The 23,911-nt window shown below is 37.7% G+C and overlaps 1 protein-coding gene across 1 annotated transcript; it reads left to right on the top strand.

The window, feature by feature from the left end:
* Positions 1–3,015: 3,015 nt before the first annotated feature.
* On the top strand, positions 3,016–3,498 carry LOC139197728 (uncharacterized). Its single transcript, XM_070825680.1, has 2 exons — positions 3,016–3,301; positions 3,365–3,498. The coding sequence occupies exons 1-2, from the start codon at positions 3,016–3,018 to the stop codon at positions 3,496–3,498; spliced, it is 420 nt and encodes a 139-aa protein (XP_070681781.1).
* The last annotated feature ends 20,413 nt before the right edge of the window (positions 3,499–23,911 follow it).

Genomic DNA, 23,911 nt, shown 5'->3' with positions numbered 1-23,911 from the left:
AAACACTTAGTTACCCCCCCACACTTAAATCAAACATTGTCCTCAATGTTTCAAGCATAAAATCACACTAAACAAAAAGAAACACACAAACAGCAACTAAAACAACTAAATAGGCAGATTCGAAATAAATAACAAAGTGAAGAGTTTAGGAACGCAAATCTGGAATTGGAGTAATTCCTTGGTCTTCCTTTGTTGAATTGCATGGGTTGCCTCCCAAGTAGCGCTTTCTTTAACGTCGTACAGCCGGACGAAAAGCCCATTCATTCTCCATTTGTGCCCACGGCACCCAAAGAAATATCATCCACGGTTTGTTCAACAAAGTTCTCATAATATGGCTTCAAACGGTGTCCGTTCACTTGGAATTCATGACCTGTTTTGAGACTTTGAATCTGGATGGCACCATAAGAAGATATGTTAGTAATAACAAACGGTCCAATCCACTTAGAACGTAACTTACCGGGAAACAAACGTAAACGGGAATTGAACAATAGCACTTTCTGCCCAATTGAGAATGATTTCCCACGGATCATGTTGTCATGGAAAGCTTTGGTCTTTTGTTTGTAAATGCTTGCATTATCGTACGCCTCGTGCCGTATCTCATCAAGCTCATTCAATTGCAATCTCCTTTGACTTCCTGCTTCCTCGAGGTTCATGTTAAACTTCTTGATGGCCCAAAGTGCTTTGTGCTCCAATTCAACAGGAAGATGGCACGCCTTGCCATAGACAAGTCGGAAGGGGGACATCCCAATGGGGGTTTTGTACGCCGTACGATACGCCCAAAGTGCATCATCTAACCGTAAGCTCCAATCCTTCCGTGTTTGCCCAACGGTCTTCTCAAGTATTTGCTTGATCTCTCGGTTGGAAACCTCGGCTTGGCCATTCGTTTGAGGATGGTAAGGTGTAGAAACCTTATGGGTGACACTGTATTTCCTCAATAACGCTTCAATGGTCTGATTGCAAAAGTGTGACCCTCCGTCACTAATGATCACTCGTGGCATTCCGAACCTCGCAAAAATGTTAGTTCTAATAAAATCTGCAACCACTTTAGAATCATTAGTTCGGGTGGCCTTTGCTTCCACCCACTTCGACACATAATCAACCGCAAGCAAAATATATGTAAAACCATACGAAGAAGGAAAATGACCCATAAAATCAATACCCCAAACATCAAAAATTTCAACATTTAGGATAGAAACCTGCGGCATTTGGTCCCTAGCACTAATACCACCCATTCGTTGGCATTTATCACATGTTAAGCAAAAAGTTTTAGCATCTTTGAAAATATTAGGCCAATAAAATCCAGATTGTAACACCTTAAGGGCTGTGCGTTGTGTGCCAAAGTGCCCTCCACATGCATATGTGTGACAAAAACTCAAAATTGAATGACATTCAGAATCGTGCACACAACGACGTATAATCTGATCGGGGCAAAATTTCTTCATTTCTTCACTTTCATGGTTAAGCAAGGTATTGTTCTAGGACATATTATTTCTGAAAAAGGCATTGAAGTGGATAAATCTAAGGTAGACCTTGTTCGTCACTTACCCTCTCCAACTTCAGTTAGAGAGGTTCGTTCGTTTCTTGGTCATGCAGGTTTTTATAGGCGTTTCATAAAGGATTTCTCCAAGATTGCACAACCACTATGCCGATTGCTTCAAAAAGAGGTGGTTTTCGAGTTTGATGATGCATGCTCCACGGCATTCAAGCACTTAAAGGAAGCTCTTACTTCGGCTCCCATTATCACACTTCCAGATTGGAGCCTTCCATTCGAGTTGATGTGCGATGCTTTGGACTATGCGATTGGTGCTGTTTTGGGGCAACGAAAGAACAAACAACCTTATGTTATTTATTATGCATCTAGGACACTAAATGATGCTTAATTAAATTACTCAACCACTGAAAAAGAATTACTTGCTGTGGTATTTGCATTAGATAAGTTCCGATCATACTTACTTGGTACTAAAGTTATTATTTTTACTGATCATGCAGCTCTCAAGTATTTGCTCACGAAAAAGGAGGCCAAGCCTAGACTAATTCGATGGATGTTGCTTCCCCAAGAGTTTGACATTGAGATTTGGGATAAGAAGGGCGTGGAGAATGTGGTGGCTGACCACCTAAGTCGAATGGTGCATGAGGAAGCATCGCCAATTTCTGAAACTTTCCCCGATGAGCAATTACTGTCTATCCAGGTAAGTGAGCCTTGGTATGCAGATTTAGTGAACTTTTTGGTGTCTAAACATACCCCTAGCACACTTAATAGGAATCAACGTGATAAGCTTAAAAAGGATGCTAGGTTTTATGTTTGGGATGATCCATACCTTTGGAAATTTTGTCCCGATCAGATTGTACGCCTTGTGTGAATGAATCTGAGTTTCAATCTATTTTATCATTCTGTCATTCATACGCAAGTGGGGGACATTTTGGCACCCAACGCACTGCCCTTAAAGTCTTAGAATGTGGGTTTTATTGGCCAACCATTTTTAGGGATGCTAGGACATTTTGCCTTACATGTGACCGTTGTCAACGAATGGGTAATATAAGTGTTAAGGATCAAATGCCACAAAACCCTATACTTTCTGTTGAAATATTTGATGTGTGGGGCATTGATTTTATGGGTCCTTTTCCTTCATCACATGGTTTTCTCTATATCTTGTTGGCGGTGGATTATGTTTCCAAATGGGTGGAAGCCAAAGACACCCGGACTAACGATTCCAAAGTGGTTGTAGATTTTGTGAAGTCTAACATTTTTGCTAGGTTTGGAATGCCTCGAGTCCTTATAAGTGATGGAGGTTCACATTTTTGTAATTGCACAATCAAGGCACTGCTCAAGAAGTACAACGTTACACATAGGGTTTCGACACCCTATCATCCTCAAACAAGCGGGCAGCCGAGGTGTCGAATCGGGAGATAAAACAGATTCTTGAGAAGACGGTTGGACCAACAAGAAAAGATTGGAGCTTAAGGTTAGAAGATGCATTGTGGGCTTATAGGACCGCCTACAAAACACCCATAGGAATGTCCCCCTTTCGGCTTGTGTATGGCAAACCATATCACTTACCTGTGGAGTTGGAGCACAAGGCTCATTGGGCCGTGAGAAAGTTCAACATGGATGTAGATGAGGCGGGAATTCATCGTAAGCTTCAATTGAATGAACTTGAGGAAATACGGAATGAAGCTTACAAGAATGCTCGACTTTACAAGGAAAAGACGAATGCCTTTCATGACCAGATGATTCGCACCAAGTCCTTCTCTGTTGGACAAAAAGTGTTGTTGTTTAATTCTCGTCTTCGTCTATTTCTGGGTAAGTTACGTTCACGTTGGATTGGACCCTTTGTTATTACTAATGTTTTTCCTCATGGTGCAGTCCAAGTTCGTAGCTTCAAAATAGGTCAAGAGTTCAAGGTGAATGGGCATCACTTGAAGCCTTACTACGAGAGCTTTGTCGAACATAATGTGGAGGAGACAACCCACTATGCCGTGGGTTCCCATGAAGGTTGATCACTGTGGCATCGTCCGGCTGTAAGACTTAAAAGAAAGCACTATGTTGGAGGCAACCCATGCATACAACAAAGGAAGCCCTAGGAATCACTCCATTTCCAGATTTGCGTTCCTAACACCCTTCTCTTTGTTGTTCTTCCTAATCTGCCAGTTTATTTGTTTAGTTGCTGTTTTTTTGTTTAAATTTGTTTGGTGTGATTTTTATGCTTGAAACATTGAGGACAATGTTTGATTTAAGTGTGGGGGGGGGTAACTAAGTGTTTTTGATGCAAATTCGTGGGATTTTATCACCCATTACTTAGAGACTTGTTCTTTGCTGTTTTTAAGTGTTTTTAAGCAGTTTTGGTGTGTCTTAGTGTGTGTTGACATAAAACTCCGAAAATCACATAAAATTTTGAAAAAAAAAGTGTTTTGAAAAGCCTAAAAAGAGTCAGTTTTGTGTTTGTTTTTGTGTGTTTGTGTCGTAGGATACCTTCCAACACAATGATGAGGATTTGATTTTTATGTGCTTGGCTATGAAAGAGAGTTATAAACATGGATGAAAGTTTGAAGTACTCTTTGGTTATGCTTGGTTGTGGTTATAGCTTATGAATTCACATGCAATCACAAAGGATAAAAATTAGTTTTTGTAACATGCTTGAAGGAAGGAACTCAAACAAACGCTACAACCTTGTGAGACTTGAGCCTAAACGTTTATTTGGAGAGTTAAAATCTGTGCATTATTGTTTTCTAAAGTCGTTGCATGATCTCATTATTCCTTGCTTGGTTGCTACTTAGAAGGCGTTTCATCATTTAGTTCCAAATGCTAGAACGCATGCCCATTTCATTCAAAGCATGCGATTGATTTGCATAACACATATTCAAGATGAAGTTGTGTAGTTACCACCACCAAAGCCAAATTGCCGTGTGCCCTACCTCATTTTTATGTTTAAGTTAACCCCATTGAGCCTTGTTAGCCTACATTCTTTGTTAACCCATGTTATCCTCACCTAGCCTAGATTAGGACCATCCTTACCCTTGTTCTTGAAGCATAGTAAAGCATGATTCAAATTGAATTCCTTTTGATTAATGTTTAGCAGAAAGTAAGTGTGGGGGGAAGAGATTCTAGTGAATTTGTGTGCCATAGGCACGGCTTTGAAAGAAAGAAAAAAAAAAATAAAAAAAGAAAGTGTGAAAAGTATGAAAAAAGAGTTGAAAAGATGTGAAAAAGAGTTCTTAAGTATTGTTTGTTGAAGAAAGGGTCCAAAACATTGAATTCGACCCTAAGTATTGCTTTATTCTTCCCTTTGTGTTCAAAGTTGATTTCTGCAGTCTAAGTGAATTCTAAGTTTCAATTTCATTACTTTGCTTGCTATTGCTTTAAGAACGTTTGTTATCCCTATCCTTCATTTGTTAACCAATACTCCAAGCCCCATTACAACCCTTGACTTCAATCTTGAGTGTTATGTGTTTCAATTTGTGGAGTTTGAATTTGGTATGAGCATATGGTGTCACTGGTTCTCGCATCTAAGTAGTAGCATTCCATTCATGAGATCATATCTAAACATGCTTATTAACTCCAGAAATTGCTTTCTTTGTGATACATATATGTGAGCGTTCGTTTTCATATCTACATCAATCTTCTCACATATAACTAGTATAGGGTGTGTAGTTAGAAAATCTGAGTGAAAATTGAGTGCATATCTTGTAAGGAATTGAGTGATTTCTCTAAGGCATGTTACTACATTCAAAACATTGTTTAAATTGGTTAATTGTGAACTAGTAAGTGGTGACTATGATTAAGTATGTGCTCAAGTGTAAAGATGACTCAAATCTGTGGGGATGATGATTTTTAACATGTCATGTGCATTGGAAATCCCTGAGGCAAATGTTGGAAGGTTTAGGTTGTGTTTTATTTGTTTTGTTTCGTTTTATTTCTTTGTTTTGCTCGAGGACTAGCAAAAGCTAAGTGTGGGGGAATTTGATAGGAGCATATTTATGCGCCTTAGTTAGCTAGTTCTTATGCATTTTCATTATGTTTTCTGAGTTGAAAGTAGTCTTTTAAGCTAGTTTCATGTGTTTTCAGGTTTTAAGGGCATATTACATAAAATGATGCAAATTGGAGCATTTTAGAGCAAAATTGAGCTGGAATTGAGTGTATGCATATGGAGCACAAGGAATGGACAAGTTTGAAGGTCAAAGGAGCCTAAGAGATGAAGAAATGAAAGTGAAGAACAAAGAATGCAGAAGTGGAAACCAAAGTTTCTAAAGTTGAAAGTTTCTATTCTTGGAGGTTTCCATTTTGAGAGTTTCTATTCTTGGCTTTGGGCTTTTAGATGACCTATCCTCATCCTCTTAGACTTGGGCCGCACCTTTCCTCTTTCTAGAAACCCTTTGCCTTGCCTTGCAAGGCATTCTAGAAGGCCCATCCTTTACCCTATCCATCCAGCCGCACCCTAGGCCTTTTCCCATTAAAAATCTGATTGTTTTAACCTAGTTTCTGATGGATTTGGGCTTCTAGAAACCCTAATCTGATTTGCTAGGGTTTTTAAGTGCCTATATATACTCATTAAACCTTTTGGCCGAAAGAACCACCTCCCATATTCATCATTCATCACAGAAATTCGTCCATACACACCCTAGGCAGCAAAACACCCCAGAAACACCATTCTAGCGCCCAGAAAATACAACAGCCCCTCCACCTTCTTCCACCCTCTTTGCCGAGTTCTCCACCACCTTCCAACCATCAAACACTCTTCCACACTCACCCTACACCCCTTGTCGTGCCTCTACATCCCCCAAAATCCATTCTACATCATCAAAACAGCCCAGAAACTTCAACAACCAATCTGCCGCAAGCAAGGAAAACAGACAGATTCACTCAATTGTTTGGCTCTTCATTCTGAGTTGTTGAACAATTTTAGGTGTATTCTATCTTATATTTCAATGTCTAATTCATTTAATCTTTGTTTTGCTTTAAGTATGATTGGCTAAATTCGTTTTGGCTAAGGGTGTATTCAAAACCATGATTATATATGTGAAATAAGTTGATTACTTCCAGTTATTGTTGCATAAGTCGTGAATACAATTTGCTTAACCGTTTGATTTAGAACTTATTCTTGTATGTTGATTGAGAGTGCACGCTTAATTTGCATGCTTGAATTTGGTACTAGGATATAAGTTTGTTTCACCTAATCGTTATGAATTTATATTCGCAAGTAGTGAAGGTCGCTAGTCACGATCGTGTTAAGTAGATTGCTGACAAGAGTATCATGCTTTTCATAGTTACAAATGCCTTGTCGATGCTTATGATTTCCACGGAACGTAATGATTCTAACTTGTGTCTTTATCATGCTGTTCATATAGAGAACTTGTTAGGAATAATTTGTTTGCGATGCATATTCATCCAATTCAATGATTCTAGGGAAATCTGAAAGTTAATTTAAGCGGACCTAATTAACTTGGAGTATCGAGGTTCATAACTTATTAAATTGATAACTGGAAATCGATTTACGTTGCATATATTTCATGTGTGGAGAAGAATCCCTTAGCTATTCCATCATCCATTGATTCATCACAATTTTGTCTTACAATCTGTTTTCTTTACAATCTACCCATTTAATTTAATTTCGTCCAAACACAATCCCCCCATATTTTGTTGAGTCTTAGTCATTCAAATCTGTTTTATTTTGTGTTTTTAAGCAATTGGAGTGATGTGAAAAATAAGTTAACACACAAATTAACCCTCTTGTTGACAATTGTAGTATGGATAAGTAGGGATCGTTCTTAAACCGGGGATTAGGAGGGATTGCTAAAACACTCTAAACTGACTTGAAAACGTAAAAACAAAGTTTAAAACACTAAACTAGACTCAAAGAATGCAAAACTAAACTCTAAAACACTAAAACGAACCAAAAGAATCAAAACAGCAACCAAACACTCAAAACTACCTAAAAACCACTTTCTGGGCAGTTTTGAACACAAAGCATCAAATTGGACGAATTTGGGTTTTAACTTGTACCAAAACACTTAAAAACATAAACCAACACACTTTCCAATTAATCTAGGAATTCAAAATAATTGGGGACTTGATTTGGACGAAAATAAACTTAAATGGCAGATTGTAAGAGAAACAGATTGTAATACAAAGTTATGTAGAATCAATGGATGATGGAATGGCTAAGGGGTTCTTCTCCACACATGAAATATATGCAACGTAAATCAATTTCCAGTTATCAATTCAATAAGTCATGAACCTCAACACTCCAAGTTAATTAGGTCTGCTTAAATTAACCTTCAGATTTCCCTAGGATCATTGAATTGGATGAATATGCATCGCAAACAAATTATTCCTAACAAGTTCTTCATATGAACAACATGATAAAGACACAAGTTAGAATCATTACGTTCTTTGGAAATCATAAGCATCGACAAGGCATTCGTAACTATGAAAAGCATGATACTCTTGCCAAGAATCTACTTAACACGATCGTGACTAGCGACCTTCACTACTTACGAATATAAATTCATAACGATTAGGTGAAACAAATTTATATCCTAGCATCAAATTCAAGCATGCAAATTAAGCGTGCACTCTCAATCAACATACAAGAATAAGTTCTAAATCAAATGGTTAAGCAAATTGTATTCATGACTTATGTAACAATAACTGGAAGTAATCAACTCACTTCACATATATAATCATGGTTTTGAATACACCCTTAGCCAAAAACGAAATTAGCCAATCATACTTAAAGCAAAACAAAGATTACATGAATTAGACATTAAAATCCAAAGAAAGAAAACACCTAGAATGCTCCAACTTGGCAGCAAGTGTATCCAAGATTCCTCATTTCCCTTGCTTGCGGGAGATTGGATTATGGACAGGTTTTGGGTAGTTTTATGGTGTAGAATGGATGGGGAATGGTATGGAAAGGTTTAGGGTGAGTGTGGAGGAGTGTTTGATGGTTGGAAGGTGGTAGAGAACTCGGCAAAGATGGTGGAATAAGGTGGAGTGGCTGTTATGTTTTCTGAGCACTAGAATGGTGTTTTTGGGGTGTTTTGCTGCCTAGGGTGAGTATGGACGAATTTTCTGCATGAATGATGAATATGGGAGGTTCAACCCTTTGCCAAGGGTTGTAAACATGTATATATAGGCCCCAAAAACCCTAGAGAATCAGACTAGGCAGTGGGGGAAATGCACAGCAAGGAGGGTGAATTTGTGGTGTGCAATGGTCCAAGGATGAAAATGGAGCAATGATGCAAAGTATGGAGGGTAAAATGGAGTGGTATTTCAGCTAGGGAGCATGAATGATTGTGTTCATTGCATGGAAATGAAAAGGGGAGGTGAAATGTTTCAGAAATTAGTCAAAGGTGCAGCAACATGTGTTGCACATGGCATTGGATCCCAAATGTGGATGATGGAGCATCAATTGGTGCATGGAATGGTTGTGAAAGTTGTGTGAAATCAGATGGGTGAAGGGAACAAGAGGTATGCAGCAATTGAGTGTGATAATTGAGTGTATTGGGGCATGAAATCAGAAATATTTTAGGGGACAAGGATGATTAAGCATGCATGGGAATCCAAAGGGAATGCAATGTGGATTGCATGGCAAGGATGCTCTTGTTCTTTTGTGGCTGAATTCATGATCCTTTGTACACTAATTCTTCACACTCTTAGCCTCTTTAAGTCTTCAATTTCGTCCAAACCTTGGTTCCAAATTTGTGACATGCATTCCAAGCTCCATTTTGCTCCAAAATGCTCCAAAATGCATCTTCTTGCCTACTTTGTCCTTAAAATCTGAAAACACATGAAAATGACTTTAAACATTAAAATAACTAAGGAAACACGACATAAATGCACAAGAACAAGCCAACTAAGTCGCATAAATATGCTCCTATCATGGAGTCATAAACACTTTCAAATTCGTCCAAATCAAGTTCTAGTTTCTGTTTGAGTCAATTTGATTGTTTTAGGCAGTTTTGAGTGTTTCAAATCTGTTTTGAGTCATAGTAGTCTTGTTAGAGTCTTTAAGTTAGTTTTTGTGTTTTTAAATCAATTTATATTAGATTAGCACCCCTAGTTAATCCCCGGTTAGAACGATCCCTACTTACATCATTACTACAATTGTCACAAATAGGGTTTAATTTGTGTGTCAACATAATTTTCACATCAAGTATGCCCACAAAGCCACTCATTTGATGTAATAGCTTTTGGAATACTTATTGTATTAAACTTTTATATGTTTAATGAAGGGCAAAGCTTTTTGTTAATCACTATTTATTGTATCATGTGTTTAAGCAATAAGGGAATCCAAGGAATGTATTTGATCTAAGAGATAAGAGATTTAAGTAAGTTAGATTATCGAGACCTTTCTCTTATGTTCATTCCTAAAACGTTCCTAGCCATAGGATTGCCAATTGGGCATTGACAATCCGCTAAGGTTAGTATGTGTTATGTCGACTCAAGCGTGAGTATGACTAGTCTCATGTCATTTAGTGTTGGACACTAAGGCAAACACATAGGTGCTCGAAAGAGTGATCGAGTACACTGAACAACGATCAAAAGAGAGTTCGAACATACATGTCATGTAAGAACTCGAAAGTTGCAATATGCAAAGTAGTCCTTTGACCTGAGGCATCATAGATGTCTAATGGTTAGGTCCTTGATCTTTGATTATGTCAAAGGCATTCCATTGGAGTGTCCACGGCATTGTTGTGGTCAAGCTACCTAGTCATGTAGGCATAGGAATGCACAACAAGGAATCTCTAACCTTCCATGGTGGAAGGAGAATACTCTAAGATATGATTCGAGAGTCTTTGGCCAAAGCATATGAATATGACTTAGGAAGTTTGTTCCAAATCATATTCAATTGAATCATATAGATAAGTATCACATTGGATAGTAGACATGAAACAAACTATCACCTGAAACAATGTGATTAAGAGTATTGTATTAGAGAAGGACCGTATTGCATTGTAGTTGTAACTGGATAGGTTATCCAACCACTTCTACTTAGCTTGGGTAACCATGATATGCTGCTAGGTGTCACTCATGGTTTGTGGAAGCCCTAAAGATTAGCAAACACTGATTTTAAGGGAGAATTGAAATGTGGTTTCAATTAACAATCGATCGTTAAGAGTAACAATCGCCTACTACCTCGCTAAATGGAACCTAATGGATCGTACACCGAGTAAGGATGTTGGTGAAGAAATTAAATGAAATGGATAAGCAATTAAATGGTTTAATTGAAGAATGGTCAAGGTTAATTAATTATACGAAATGTTCGTAATGGGCTTATATGTTGGTTTTGGGTTTCGGGGCCCAAAAGCGTTTTGGTCTACAAGGCCCATTATGTTTAAGTTGTATGACAACTAAAACAAAATGGGCAATTAGCCCAATCAATTTGATATGGCCGGCCATTAGGGTGAGAAGTGTCAAACTTGGATTAATTACAAGTTTGCCACTCACATGTGATGAAGTATAAATTCAACTTTATAGCTTTATTTTCATTTAGGGTTTTTCTTGGTGAAATGAGGTGAAACATTTTCTCTCATTTTCTCTAAAGAGGCCGGCCACCTAGGGAAGGAATAGCTAGCAATCTCTTCTTCCCTAAGTCATCCATTTCATCTTCACATCACATCCTTGGTGAAGAGACTTAGAGACATCAAGCTTTTGGTGTTTTGGAGAACAAATCCTCAAATCCTCAAAGAAGCAAAGGAGCACTAAAAGGAAGAAAATCACAAGGAAGATCTAAGGAGCAAAGAGGTGACTTGAAGGCCCTCCACTTGGGTGAATCCCTTGTGTAATCAAGGATGAGCTTCAAGGGTAAAGAAACTTTAAATCTTTCCTTCTCTTTAATGTTGTTAAAGAGTTTATTGGTTCACCATATACTAGGCTTTGAAAGTCATGGGTTTTATGAATTGTTTTTTAATGCATGCCTACTTTAATGTGTTAATAGTTTGCATATGTATTCAAATGTTCTCACTTGTTCTTAGCTAGGACAAAATTTTTCCTTCATCCATAAAAACAAAATACATAAAATGTCAGGAAAGCTAGAACCTAGAAAATAGCTCAAGTCTAAAGACTCTTGCTCTCTCCAAATTCTCCTTAGATTCTGTGTATTTTTCTCCTATTAAAAAGGCTTAGGAGTTTTCTAACATCTGACACATTTACATCCTTAAATTGACTCTCATTTATAGCTCATTACAATCAGCTTTTAGTATAGGAATAACTGAAAACTGGCTATTATCAGAATTTGTAATTGAATAGCTCCTCTTTATTTTGTCATAATTTCTTGTCGAAACCTCTGACTCACAAGCTATAAAGACCATGAGAAAGAAGACTTCTAGGGCTTTCCAACCATATATTGTTGTTATGCATTTAGCAACCTAAATACTAAGCTACTAATCACATGTTTTAAACTCGCAAGTGCACAAGATCAAACACATAGTATAGAAAGCAAGTATGAGATCAGTCCCACGAGGATTGCACTAATATGTATCTAGAGCATGATTCCTAACAATTTAAATTAATTAATTCACAAAACTAGCAATATGCACATAAAGGTTTAACAAATAGTTTGAGATGTCTTAAGTTTAAGTAGTAGAACACAATATAAGGAACGTAGGAAAATAAAAGTAATTGGCAATAGGGTTTTGGAAATGATGTTTGAACGGTTAGGACTTTGGTTTCCATCTCTAACCTTTTTCACCTAAGCAACCAATACACACGATGATACATAATAGATTTTTGATGCTTAACGTTTGTCAACCTAAAGGCATGGTGTCTACTCTTTAAGTTATTGATTTCCGTAAGCAACGAATTAGGCATGGGTGTCTACACTAACTCTTTTCATTCTCGAAGTATTTAGTATGGTATCTACTCAGTTGCACTATGAGAAAGCATAATACAATGGAAATCGACAAACACAGAAATCCTAGAACATGGTATATATTCCAGTTATTCGTGATAATTAATTCCAAGAATCGTAACTAGTTCTCTTCTTACTCAGCAAAGGTACAAGACTCGATCATCCAAATTTACCCATGTAACGAACTCAATTACAAAGCTATTCTATGGTGATCAATCATAAAATAACTCAATAAGATTGAAATTAAATATGGAATTAATCACTAAAACATCAACAAATTGTCTTGTAACAAAAGTGTATTGAAAATACTCAAGGAAACATGATTAGGACTTCAACCAAGTCCTAACTATGAAATTTAGTTACTGATAATGTAAATGGGCACAAAGACAAACAACACATAAAGTAAAAGGAGAAGAAGAAACTCTTCGATGATGAATTGCAGAACGATGCTCTGGTCCTTCCTTTTTCTCCTTTCTGCCATGGGTTGTTCTTTATCTACTTTTTTATATCTCACGCCCCCTGCTAGTTTGATTAAGGATTGATAGGAGCATATTTATGCGACTTAGTTAGCTTGTTTTCTTGCATTTATGTTGTTAGTTCTTAGTTAATTATGTATTTTAAGCTATTTTCGTGTGTTTATAGGTTCAAAGGGTCAAAGTAGAAAGAAAGTGCATTTTAGAGCATTTTGGAGCAGTTTTGGGCTTGGAATGGATATCACATGCTTGGAGCAAGGGACATGGACGAAATTGAAGACTAAAGATGCAAGGATTCCTAATTGAAGATTGATTCCTAGAAGAATGAGGATTCCTACTTACACAAGGATTCCCATAAGAAGAAGGAATGTTAAGCCAAGGTTTCCGACTTTGGTTTTAACCTTTCCTAATCCTATAAGTCCCTAAGTTCCAGCAACAAAGAAGACTCCTAATCATATTAAGACACTAAATAAGAACTTCAAGAAGACCTAAATCCCAGCCCTAGTGGGATGCCGCACCTCTCCTTTCCCTTTCTCTTCCTTGCCGTGCAAGGGAGAGCTTTTCTTTCCTATTTCCTGCACCAAATCACATTCCCTTTTCAATTAAATGCCTTTCCCTTTCCTTGCCGCATATCCCTTTCCTTTTCTCTTTAATTTCTGACTTTAAATTCTTGTAGGACAAATTAGCTAAGTTCTAAACCTTTTCTATTATTTTCTGAGTACCCTAGCCCTATAAATAAAACACACATCCGCACCATTAGGGATGATACCATCTACCATTCAATCCATCATGCCATACACCAACCATTCATCCATACATCCATCTCTACACATCCAAACCATCACCTATCCCTTGTGCCGTAGCAAAGGAGAAGGAATGAGACTCTTGGACGTGCTTGCTATTCAAGTTGGATCACTGGAACATTTCTTAGGTGTTTTCAACCTTTTGCTTTCAATGTTTATGTTTAATAATCTTTGTTTTGTGAACATGAGTGGCTAAACCTGTTTTTGCTAGAGGGAATTCAAAGCCATGAACATATTTGCAATATGAATTGTTTACTTTCAGTTGTGATTTTATAAACCTTGAATGCAGTTTACTTAACGGTTTGATTGATAACTTATTCTTGTATGTTGATTGAGGGTCGACACTTAGTTTGCATGCATGAATTTTGATGCGATGAAATTTAAGCACTCAAATTAAACCCTCTTGTTGTCAAATTGTAGTATAAATGCAAGTAGGGATCGTTCTAAACCGGGGATTAGGAGGGCTTGCTAAAACCTCTAAACTTACTCAAAAACATAAAAACAAATTAAAAACAATTGAATAGACTCAAGGGACTCAAAACAGATTCTAAAGACTCAAAACTGCCTAAAAACACAAACTGGGCAGATATGACTCTAACACAATTTTGGACGAATTTAGTGTTTTGGTTTGAATCAAAACACTCAAAAACACAAACAAAACCGAAATTTAACACTTTGAAACAAGAAAGTAAAATGGGGATTTTGGTTTTGCTGAATTTGACACAAACAAACAAGTTATAAAACTAGGCAGATTGTAAGACAAATTTGAGGAATACAATGATGGATGGATTAGTTAGAGGTTCGTTCTTCACACATGACACACTTGTACATGAATCGATTTCCAATTGCTTTTCAATAAACTATGATGCTCAACACCCCAGATTAACCGTGATGCATAAATTAACCCTCAGATTTTCCTTTACTCATTGAATTGGATGAATGCATGCGACAACCCAAATCATTCTCTAAAAGTCCCCTATATGAATGCATAATAGAGATACAATCAGAGATCATTACGTTCAATGAAAATCATAAGTGTTGACGAGGCAATTATAACTATGAATGCATGATACAATTGCCAAGAATTCAATTAACGCGATTGTGATAAACAACCTTCACTACTCATGAATATAAACTTGTAACGATTAGGTGAAACTCATTTATATTCTAGCATCTAATTCATGCATGAAAACTAAGTATGCATCCTTTATAAACATACAAGAATCAGTTATGAATAAAATAGATAATTGAATTGCAATCACAACTTATCAAATCACAATTGGAAGAAATCAATTCAAATCTCAGGCATGTTCATGGCTTGAAACTTCCCCCTAACTAAATAGGAGTTTAGCCACTCATAATTGCAACAAAATTAGAAAATAACAAAGTAGACATTGAAAGCAAGAACGAAGTACACCTAAAACGCTCCAAAGTTCCAAGCTTGAAATGCCAAGGACCTTTGTTTTCACCACCTTGTTCTAGCACAAGTGTCTAGGATGTGTATGGATGTATGGATGGTATGGATTTGCACGGCTAAGAGATGAAAGTGTATGGATTGGTGAGATGTAGTATGGCTAGATGAATGGATGGAGGTCACGGCAAGGAAATTGTGTTTGTGAATGAAGCTCTTTTGATGGATCAAGATCCTCCTTAGGAAGGGGAATGGTGGATGTATTTATAGGCTAAGGAGAGGACCACTTCAATTCCTTGATTGTGCAGTTTGTATGGGCGTGTGATGTCCATGTTTCCCTTTACATTTGCACACACATGACCTCCATCATTTCAACCACAAAACAAACACATTTTCTGCCATGTTTCTCCTTTACATTTACACACATGTTCTTCATCATTTCAGCCACAAATCAACCCATTTTCTGCCCAAGTGTGTGTGTTTCCTTTGCCCATGTGTGTGTGTTTCCTTTGCCCATGTGTGTGTGTTTTTCCTTTGCATTTGCACACACATGTTCTTCATTATTTCAGCCAACAATCCACCCATTTTCTGCCCATGCCAAGCCCTCCATGCCGTGCCTTTCTTGTTTGTGTGTGCTGTCCATGTAGAGTTTGTGTATGCCCCTGACCTGTGCAGTTTGCATGTGTGTAGCTGTCCATGTTTCTCTTTTGCATGTGTCGTGCCTTCTCTTTCTAGCTATGCATTTCCACTTGCTCCAAAGCCAAATGAGTGCAATCATAACCCCATTTGCTGCTGAGTGTTGATGACAAAGCAAAACACAAAACAAGTGCCTTTACTTTCTCATTTTATTAGCCAAATCTGCTTAGCCCTTTTCTGAACCTTTCAGTGTTACAATGCCCATAACGTCTTCTAGAAAAATGATATTAACAATCCGTAAATTGTTCCAGAAAATAGACATCCGTAGCTTTCCAAGCATATAAGGCTCATTCTCTCATTCGTTCTGAGCTGTTCGTAACATGCTTCCAAATTTAACTAATCTGCACAGGCAGTTTTGACGAATTTGTTACTTAATATCTCACTTGTTCTACTTTTCTTTTCTTTGCTTGATAAATCACACAAAACACAAAAACATAGTAAATAGCTCAAAAATATAAGGAACTAACTAAGAAAAGACAAGTGAATTTTATGTAAAATATATATAAATATGAGTTTATCAAATACCCACACACTTAACTTTTGCTAGTCCTCGAGCAAAATAAAGAAAACAAAACACAACCTAAACCTTCCAATGTTTGCCTCAGGGATTTCCAACGCACATGACAAGTTAAAAATCATCATTCCCACAGATTTTAGTCAACTTAATACTTGAGCACATACTTAATCACAGTCACCACTTACTAGTTCACATTTAACCAATTAAAACGATGTTTTGAATGTAGTAACATGCCTTAGAGAATTTGCTCAATTCCTTACAAGATATGCACTCAATTTTCACTCAGATTTTCTGACTACAAACCCTACACTAGGTACATGTGAGAAGATTGATGTAAACATGAAAACTAGTACTCACATATATGTATAACAAGAAAGCATTTTCTGGTATTAATAAGCATGTTTAGATATGATCTCATGAATGGAATGCTACTACTTAGATGCGAGAACCAGTGACACTATATGCTCATACCAAATTCAAACTCCACAAATTGAAACACATAAAACTCAAGATAGAAGTCAAGGGTTGTAACGGGGCTTGGGGTATTGGCTAATAAAAAAAGGATAGGAATAACAAATGGTCTTAAAGCGATAGCAAGCAAAGCAATGAAATAGACACTTTGGAATTCACTTTAGAATGTAGAATCAACTTTTAAATACAAAGGGAAGATTCATGCAACACTTAGGGCTCTTTTTCACAACTTTTCTTCTTTTCATTCTATTTTCCATGAATGTTTTTTTTTTCTTTTTCTTTTCTACCCGTGCCTTATTAAGGACTTTGGCACACACACACACACAAGAATCACTTCCCCCACACTTGTTTTTCTGCAAAAGTTCAACAAAAGGAATTCCTTCTAAATTATGTTTTACTATGCTTCAAGAACAAGGGTATGGATGGTCCCAATCTAGGCTAGGTGAGGATAGTGTGGGTTAACAAAGAACATAGGCTACACAAGGCTCAACGGGCTTAAACTTAAACACATAATGAAATAGGGCACGGCAATTTGGCTGTCGTGGTCACCACACAACTTCATCTTGAATATGTATTATGCAAATCAATAACATGTTTTGAATGAAATAGGCATGAGTTCTAGCATTTGGAACTAACTGATAAAACACCTTCTAAGTAGCAACCAAGCAAAGAATAATGAGATCATGCAACGACTTTAGAAAACAATGATGCACAGATTATTAACTCTCCAAATAAATGTTTAGGCTCAAGTCTCACAAGGTTGTAGCGTACATTTCAGTTCCTTCTTTCAAGCATGTTACAAAAAACAATTTTTCAAATTTTTATGAGATTTTCGGATTTTTATGTCAAAGCACACTGAAACACTCTAAAACAGCTTAAACACACTTAAAACAGCAAGGAACAACACTAGAAGTAATGGGTGATAAACTCCTACGAATTTCATGCAAATAATTTCATGCAAAACAATGGTTACCCCCCCCCCCCCCCCCCACACTTAAATCAAACATTGTCCTCAATTTTTCAAGCATAAACTCACACAAACAAACAACGAATAAACATGACAAGTATGGCAAAGTAAAAATTAGACAGAGTAGAGTTTAAGAACGCAAATCTGGTTTTGGAGATGGATGATCTTGTTATCTTTCCACAACTTTAATCTCGAACTGGTTTGGAATTCTAAGCGAGGAATATGAGAGTTCCTTGGTTTCAAATCAGACTCCTTCTGTTGGGTTGATTTGATTGTGCAGTCTGCATTCTTCTCTGCTTGTTTCTTTTGCACGGCGGGCAGGCACGAGGTAGAGGTGTTGGTCTGTTTCTTTCTTCAATCTTTCCAAGTGCCCACCTCTTGCTTTCTTTCTCCTTGTCCCTAGCTGAGGATGAATTGGTAAATTATATCTACATGCTTCGAGGTATCATTTTCACTTCCCTTATCTGTTCCCCAGGCAAATGTGGTAAACGAAAAGGAAGCATAAAATGATGAAGATGAGTACTCGAGAGCAAGGCTAGGTAAGCAATCAGGAAGGGGTTCCAGGCAGTCGGTTCCAGATCGAAAGATTGATACCAAGTGCTGGCTGATTGCTCTCTTTCTCCATGTCCTAAAACAACGACAAGGAGAAGGACAGGGAGAAAGCATGATATGAGATACTCTTGCTTTCAACCTTCATGATATGAAATACTTTTGCTTTGGATGAGTTGTTTGCAGAGGTACCCCAAGGAATAAGGAACACTGAGTGACTCGAGAGGGTTTGTTGGAAAGGCATTCTCGGAGAAGAAGAAGGGTTATGTATGTTTGCCTTGCAATGGAGGGTGAAGGGTGACATTTATAGGAATTAATAACCGGTACTATTCTTTCACTCTTGTCAGCAACCGTTGGATGATTTAATAGTAAACTTCACGTGTTTTCTACTTCACAAGAGATCTTCGACAGATTTCCCGTAATTTCCGCAAAGCTGATTGTGCATGTGACAGGCGCTGACACGTCTGGAAAAGCAAGTGCCTATTTGATATCTGGAATCGGCACTTCGACAAATTGCTCGTGATTTCCACAAAGCTTACTCTGCATGTGATAGATGCTGACACGTCTGGAAAAGCAGATGCCTTTTCGATATCTGGAATTGCCTCTTCGATCTCTGAAATCTCGTCGAGTGCAGAGGTTGCATGTGACAAGTGCCGACAAATCTGGAAAAGAAGATTAGCCGTGGTTTCTGAGCAAGCCCAGCTTTTGAGAAAGCTAGCGCCTTTTTGATTTTTGAGTTGGCCTCTTCGATTTCTGAGCTCGTTTCTTCGATCTCTGAAATCCCATCGCGAGCTGATTTTTATAGAGATACGCAGGACGTTCAAAGCACACTTGAATTTCTACCTGTAAAAACTCCCTTCTTGCACTTCTACGATCTTGACTTGTCTAACCTCTTCTTTCTTTAACACCTATGAAAATGTCTGGCCCCTCCGACCGTCGTTTTGACTTGAACCTTGGTGAAGAGGCAGTCCCGCCTTCTTCAGACAACATATGGCGCCCATCCTTCATATCCCCTACTAGTCCCCTTACCGTTGGGGATTCAATGATGAAGCATGATATGACAGCTGCGGTGGTGGCCAGGAACCTTGTCACTCCCAAAGATAATAGACTACTTGCCAAACGGTCTGATGAGTTGGCTGTTAAGGATTCTCTGGCTCTTAGTGTGCAGTGCGCAGGTTCTATGTCTAATATGGCCCAACTGAAGGAAATTTTGTGAGAAACATGTTCATTTGAGCAACATCTATAGCATGCAATTAACAAATTAAAGGCGGAATCATGCTTGCATGCACTCAAAACAAAACATAACCATGAAATTCAAAGCCTAGTAGTTTGGTGAACCTTGACTCAACTTAAAACAACATTTGTTAGTTGAGAAATTATACCTTTGTAGATTCCTCTTTGCATAAGCAAAGGCTAATCACCCAAAGAGAGGGCCTTCATTCCTTGCATCTTAGATCTATGGATTTGGATGGATGAAATGGTTCTCCAAGTTCCCAAAATTAAGAACCTCTAAGTCTCTTCACCAAGGTTAGATTGGAGAAGAAATGAGTGACCTTGGAGTAGTAGGATTGCTAGCTAAACCCTCTAAGGAGGCCGGCCACTTTAGAGAGAAAGGAGAGCTTATGTTCTCATCCTTTCCCCAAAAGAAAACCCTAAATGAATTTTGGCTATAAAGTCATATTTATACCTTAATTCATTGGAGTGGCAAACTTGTAAATAAGTCCAAAACTCACTCCATCTCTAAATGGCCGGCCTTAGGGTATTTTTGGGCTAATTGGGCCTTTGTGAATCATTATTCATTAAGTTGTCATACAACTTAAGTCAATGGGCTTGAAGTTCGAAGCCCATTGGGCCTTAAGGTCCAAAACTATCTGATAGGAGCATATTTATGCTCCTTAGTTTAGCTTGTTCTTGTGCATTTATAGTGTTTTTCCTTAGTAAAGTAGTCTTTTAAGCTAGTCAATGGGCTTGAAGTTTGAAGATTTGAAGATGATGTTTCCTACTTGAACAAGGTTTCCTAGTCGAAGTAGGAAAGCGCCTAAGTGAAGATGGAATCCTAGTTGAATTAGGATTCCTAGTCAAAATGGGTTTCCTAGTTGAATTGGGATTCCTAGAAGATGAAGATTCCTACTCAAACAAGGTTTCCTACTTGAAGTAGGAAAGTTAAATCCAAATGGCATCAAGTTTCAGCAACAAAGAAGTTTTCCAAGTCCAAGAAGGAAAAGGAATCCAAGATGAAGAAGGAGAAGAATTCCAAGTTAAGGGAGGATTTTCACATGTTTTCCTAATGCTAGAAGGACTCCTAAGTGTTGTAGAACACAAATGAGAAGTTTCTAGAGTGTCCTCCTCCTTGCCGTGGGTTTCATGCAATTCCTATCAGTTTTGGGGCTTTCTAGAAGCCCTATCCCTAATCCCTACATTGGTGCCGCACCCTAGCTTCTAGAAATCTGATTTCCTTGCCTTGCAAGGCTTTCTAGAAGCCTTATCCACCTTATCCTATCCCTGCCGCACCTAGGACCCCTTTTCCCTTGCAAAATCTGATTGTTTAGACCTATTTCCTTGTGGATTTGGGTTATCCAAGTCCATATCTGATTACCCTAGGGTTTTAAGTGCCTATATATACTCCTATTAACCCCTAAATCAGATCACCACTCACCACAATTCACAATTCACTCCAGAAATTCGTCCAAACTCTCTCCACACCTTTGCCGCACCATTCCCTTCCCCTAAACACTACTACATCCCTCCATAACCATGCATCCATACACCTAAGGTCCTAAACTAGTCCCTAGAACCTTTGCCGCACCAAGGAGGAGGAGAAGGAAGCTTGTAAGTTCATGCAATTCAAGTTCGCGTCGCTGGAATTTCTAGGTGTTTCTTTTCCTTTGATTTCAATGTTTAAATTCAATTTTCTTTGTTTTGTGCGTATGAGGAACTAAACCCCCCCCTTGGCTAGGGGGGGGATTCGAAATACATGTTTATGCTTGTGTTATGATTTGATTACTTCTAGTTGCGTTTCATAAGTTGTGAATTCAATTTACTTATCTATGAGAATTACATTGATTCGTGTGTGTTGGTTGAGAGTGCACGCTTAATTATCATGCATAAATTGAATGCTAGGATATAAGGAAATTTCACCTAATCGTTATGGAATTATATTCACAAGTAGTAAAGGTTGATGATCTCAATCGCGTTAAGTAAATTCTTGGCATAAGTTTCATGCAATCATAGTAACAAGTGCTTCGTCAATGCTTACGGTTTTCATAGAACTTAATGATTCTTGCTTGTATCTCTATTATGCAATCATGTAGGGGACTTGTGGGGAATGTTTTGGGTTGTCGTATGCAATCATCCAATTCAATAATGTTAGGAAAATCTGAGGGTTAATTTAAGCGGACCTAATTAACTTGGGGCATTGAGAATTCATGGTTTATTGAAAAGCAATTGGAAATCGTTTTGTATGCAAGTATAACATGTGTGGAGATGAACCCCTTAGCTAGCCTTCCATTCACCCATTTCAATCAAATTCGTTTTTACAATCTGTTTTAATTTACAAAGTTTGTTTTGTTTTAAATTCGTCCAAAACCAATCCCCCTTTGTTTTAAAGTGTCAAATTAGTTAGTAAGTGTTTTACTTTATGTTTTTAAGTGTTTGATTCAAGTTAAAACCCAAATTCGTCCAATTTGGTGCTTAGTGTCCAAAACTGCCCAGATTGTGTTTTTAAGGCAGTTTTGAGTGTTTTGGTGCTGTTTTGAGTTCTTTGGTTTGTTTTGGTGTTTTAAAGTTTAGTTTTGCATTCTTTGAGTCTATTTTAGTGTTTTAAACTTGTTTTTACGTTTTTGAGTCAATTCTAAGTGATTTTGCAATCCCTCCTAATCCCCGGCCTAGAACGATCCCTACTTACATACTTGCTACAATTGATAAAAAGAGGGTTAATTTGAGTGTCAACATAATTTTCACATCACTATCCCGAAGTCTTTAACGAACTTATTCGTTTGATTAATTAACATATTAATTAATCCTTGCCATAAATAATTAAACCATTTAATTATTCTTACTTATCTCCATTGTTTCTTCAATCTCCACCTTACACAGTGTACGACCCATTAGGTTCCTTTTAGTGAGGCAGTGGGCGATTAAAACCATTTCAAATCGATTGTGAATTGAAACTTACTTTCAATTCTCCCTTTAGTGATTATACACGTTTAAGGCTTCCACAAACCATGAGTGACACCTAGCAGCATATCATGGTTACCTAAGCTAATCAGAAGAGGTGGAGAACCTATTTAGTTTAGGATTACAAATGCAATACGGTCTTTCTCTAATACAATACTCTTGACCACATTGTTTGGTTTGATAGTTTATTCATGTCTACTATCCAATGTGATTCATGTGCTTTTATGATTACCTTGAATGTGATTTGGAACGACTTCCTAAATCTCATTCATACTCTGGCCAAAGATTCTTAATCATATCATAGAGTATTCTCCCTCAAACAGTTTGAAGGTTAGAGATCCCTTGTTGCACATTCACTTGCCTCCATAACTAAGTGGCTTAACCCCAACTATGCCGTGGACACCCGCGAATGGAGTGACTTTAACATAATCAAAGATCAAGGACCTAACCACAAGACAACTATGATGCCTCAGGTCAAAGGACTACTTTGCATTATCCCAACCATGAGTTCTCATGTGACATGAATATGAGAACTCTTCGTTGATCGTGTTCAGTGAACTCATTCGCTATTGAGCACCTACGTACTTGTCTTGATGTCACACACACCAATGACTCAAGACTAGTCACTCTCCCTGAAAGAAGACACAGCACGTACTGATCTTAACGGACTGTCAATGCCCAATTGGCAATCCTATGATCAGGAACGTTTAGGATGTGTTTACGAAAGAATGGTCTCATGAATCTAACTTCTTTAGATCGCATTCTCCCAATCACATATTCCTTGGACTTATCGTTTAAGCATATAACATTTATATGAGACGGCTTAAAACAATAATCTTTGCCCTTGATATTAAACTAGATTAGTTTAACATGTGAAATGTCCGTAAAGTATCATCACATGATTGGTTTTAGGGCACATTTCCAACAATCTCCCACTTGCACTAGAGCCAATCAGCTTGGTTATCACTGATGATACCTCTTCTGTAGTCATTTCAAAAATGGCTGAGTAGTAGGCCTAGACAATGGATATCTATATGTTATCCATAGAAGCAACCTTGAGAATAACGACGTCACCATTATACATGATTCTCAATCATGTGGTTCAGTCTCTCATTTAAGTTCGGATCGTGATGAGACCTAGATTCCCTGGCTTGAGCTATCGCCCCATTAGTGTCGTAGTGTCGGTACACTAGAGACACTTTCTGGTTGGAACCGAATAGAGAGTTCATAAATGAACTTTCCCATCCAAACAACATTGTTGTAAGCTTCTATATGGCAATATATTTTGCATTCATAATGGAACACACTAAAGTCATTACTTTTAATGTTTCCATCCAAATATCTCTTTAGTCATAATAAAGAGATATCTGATTATCGCTTCATTCATAATGAAGAAATATCCAATGATGGATTAGATTCATAATCTAATACATTTACGTTTCCATTACGTTACTCTAATTCTTCCTCATTCTTTGAGGAATCTATCCTTTAGTATTTC

This window comes from Malus domestica, chromosome 07, assembly GCF_042453785.1.
Source record: "Malus domestica chromosome 07, GDT2T_hap1".
Taxonomy (NCBI): Eukaryota; Viridiplantae; Streptophyta; class Magnoliopsida; order Rosales; family Rosaceae; genus Malus; species Malus domestica.
The sequence above is the reverse complement of the archived record's forward strand: the minus strand, read 5'-3'. Positions and strand labels throughout refer to the sequence as shown.

Excerpts from the sequence above, each read along its gene's own strand:
- LOC139197728 (XM_070825680.1), top strand. The coding sequence starts at position 3,016 with ATGTCCCCCTTTCGGCTTGTGTATGGCAAACCATATCACTTACCTGTG. Across the intron at positions 3,302-3,364 it reads TCGTCTTCGTCTATTTCTGG|TCCAAGTTCGTAGCTTCAAA; the intron begins GTAAGTTACGTT and ends CTCATGGTGCAG.